Source organism: Etheostoma cragini, chromosome 17 (assembly GCF_013103735.1).
Source record: "Etheostoma cragini isolate CJK2018 chromosome 17, CSU_Ecrag_1.0, whole genome shotgun sequence".
NCBI classification, from domain to species: Eukaryota; Metazoa; Chordata; class Actinopteri; order Perciformes; family Percidae; genus Etheostoma; species Etheostoma cragini.
In genome coordinates, this window is record NC_048423.1 from 6,137,495 (window position 1) to 6,140,741 (window position 3,247).

Consider the following 3,247-nt stretch of genomic DNA (forward strand, 5'->3'; position numbering starts at 1 on the left):
AGAACCATGGCCTCAGATTTTGAGGTGCTGATCCTCATCCCAGCCGCTTCACACTCGGCTGCGAACCGATCCAGTGATACCAGTTATTGGTATTATTATTATTATTATTATTATTATTATAAAGAAATTGGCAGAATAATCATAATCATTAGTTGCAGCCTTAGGGGAACTTACCCTCCACTTTGTCGTTCTTGGAGAGGGTCTTGACCAATGCGATGTATTTACTGGCATCCAGCACGACTGATGAGTCCTTACGAGTCCTAACAAAACAGATCGAGAGGGTGAGAGACAAACTAGATTAATGTATTCCAAGAGAGTTTCCTGTGTTTTAGCCAGTCAACAGAGCGACTGGACACTGCATTAATGTCTCCCCTAATACCACTCAAGTTAAACTTTAATGGCCTACCACTGGTTGCAGCGCTTCCTTGTGTGTGCATAGAGTATTTGTGCAGGTTTCCTGCTTCACTCACATTTCCCTCTTCAGGTTGAGCGCCTCCTCCACATTGTCGTGGCGACAGCACAGGTTGATGAGGGTGGCATAGCCGGCAACCGTCATCTCCTCCTCGTGCTGCTGCTTCAGCTCAAGGGCGCGCAGCAGGTTCTGATCAGACAACAAAACTCACAAACTCAAAACACACGGTCAGATCTCAGGACTTAACACACAGACAAAGAAATTAATCTCAAGACAAAGAAGAGAAACGTGAGACTGAGGCATTCACACAAATCCTACCTCCTCTGCACAAAGAGTCTGGATGGCTTGTTTGAGAACATTGCCTAATGGTTTGTTTTCTGCCTTCAGCTCTGCAAGTTTCTTCTCAAGTGCCAACACCTTACCCTCAATTCCCTGATGAAGACAGAGAGGGGTTTAACACATGTACATGACCAAATACATACCTGCACACTAATAGTACTAATAGACACAAAATACGTCTCATGCACGAACAGTCATCTCCACAAAAGAGTTCTGTTTTAAGTTTTAATTACCCAGAGTATACTAAATATAGAAATATATCTTTTTACAAAATGACACATTAAAGTAAATTATGAGGCCAACTGTGGTGTTACATTCATTCCTATTTTTGCTAATTCAATTCAAACCTGAAGATGGAGAAGCAGATAGATAGATAGATAGATAAAAATAATTATGTTGCATTTTTTACTCTTAATTTAAAACTGTCCTACTTACAGTGAGACGGGAAACTGATGACACAAAGCCACCGGACACTCGGTCTTTGGGGTCCACCAAAGCAACCACATCCTGACAGACGCACACAGTTAACATTTCACACCATTAAGGCCACCATAATAACAGTTCCGAAAACTAAATAGCACAAATACATCATCATCTTGTGCCTTCGGCTCTAGAGTCAACTCTACTCGTGCTTTTCTCAAGTCACACTCAATAATGTTAGAGCTTTGTGATGATTAATCAGTACGTAATACTGCATTGGGAAAATTTAAACTATATATGCAACAGTAATAGACTGGAAATCAGGGTCCGCACCTTGGTGAGCTCTGGGACATGGTAGGACTCCAGAAGGTTCTTGATGCCTCTGTAGATGTTGCCTGAAATGGTTATGTTCTACAGAGAAACAAATGGGAGAACTTAATCAAAGCGCTCATAGCACAACAGGAGCTGAACCTGCTGCATTGAGTGTTAAAAGGTTCATAGTTAAATTTGTACAGTAGCTGAATGTAAACGTATTAAGTTTTTATAGCATGTAGTACCTTAAGTCAACCACGGCTTCCTTTAAAAGCTGTCACAGAGCTTGTGTTTCAATTTATAGATAAATAATTGCTGAAAACAAAGCTGCATTTAGGTGGATGATTTTTGCAGATGCAAATCAGAATTAACCTTGGACGTTTTCCTAGGCTGATATCCAAAATGTTTTGGTTTTTTTGTTGTTGTTTTTTTTTTACTTTTTAGTGACTTCAAAAATGTTTCTCATTGGACCAGGAAACCATTTTACTAAACTCAATATGGCCAGTTAAGACATGACTTTTAACAAAAAGTGTAAAACATGATTTAATCTTCCACGTGTCTGGATGTCCTAACTTAAACCTTCACTCTATGGAAATAGAGCACGGGGAGGAGGTCATGTGTTCTGTAGAGGGTTTGTGTGAGTGTGATCACACACTGCAAATCATATCAGATCAGTTTGTAAGCCCCTTTAAAGCAGGAAGGTTATGAATGAACTGGGTATATAGCATATTATTGTATGACTGTTTGTTTTTAGTAACCTCACATTAGTGTGTGTACCTGAGCCTGTAGTTGATTGAAGAATTTGCGCAGTTTGTCTTCCTGTGCCTGTACTTCTCCCTCTGACATGCTGTCGATCACATTGTACAAGAAGAAGGCTGTCGCTTCTGCAGGGGACACACACACACACAGTCTTGGGAATACATTTCATTTGCCACCGTGTCACTCACTGGATCCATTTGTGCATTTATACTATTTTTCTGTAACCTTTGCAGAGTGTGGGTTTGTGTTTCTGCTGACAGAGGCTGCTTTTGGGCTGGAGTGTGAGTGAATGTGTGATGGCTGGCAGTGACAGCTTCCCCCTACTTCAACTCTCAGACACACACACACACACACACACACACACACACACACAATACCCAGATGTCGTCTAATGGGATGTGACATGGATAACAGTCTCCATCGCTCCCACCAGCACAAACACCAGTTTCAATGCTGGGGACTCTGCATGACACACACACTGACACAGAGCAACATCAAGGCTCCCCACACAAACACACACACGTCTAAATACTGAGCGCTGTGTCAGCAGCCAGGTTCTCTTTCCTCAGACGGAGAAAGCAGGTCTCTCACACTCACACACACACACACACACACATACACACGCACACGAAGAACGAGAAGTGGGCCGGTCAGCTTCATGACAAGAAGTAGGCCGGTCAGCAGTATTCTGCTACTGAGAGTGAACATAAACACACAGACACACTGTGCAACTTTCTGTCATTGGCATTACAGTTAGAAGCTGACAGAGACTGCGGTCTGCAAGTTTGAATAATGATACTTGATGTATTACACACGCGCATCTTCCCTTCTCTGGCTTTCTCACCTATACAAACAGACCCACGTCTTGCATACAAAGACACTGTTAGATATGAATGTGTGTAGAAATATTTCCTTACCAGAAGCCTTGGAGTTTCCTTTAGCAAAGCGCTCGTCATTGTACAAAAGCTCAGTAATCTGGGAAAATTGAAAAAAAAAAAAAACACA

At 41.8% G+C, this 3,247-nt stretch overlaps 1 protein-coding gene across 1 annotated transcript in view; it reads left to right on the forward strand.

Moving 5' to 3' along the window:
- lrpprc (leucine-rich pentatricopeptide repeat containing) overlaps positions 1-3,247 on the forward strand; it is a 51,018-nt gene that overhangs the window by 13,760 nt on the left and 34,011 nt on the right. Inside the window, exons 16-17 of the mRNA XM_034898473.1 lie at positions 485-587; positions 2,476-2,523. Coding sequence (XP_034754364.1) covers positions 485-587; positions 2,476-2,523 — 151 coding nt within the window. The remainder of the gene's footprint in view (positions 1-484; positions 588-2,475; positions 2,524-3,247) is intronic.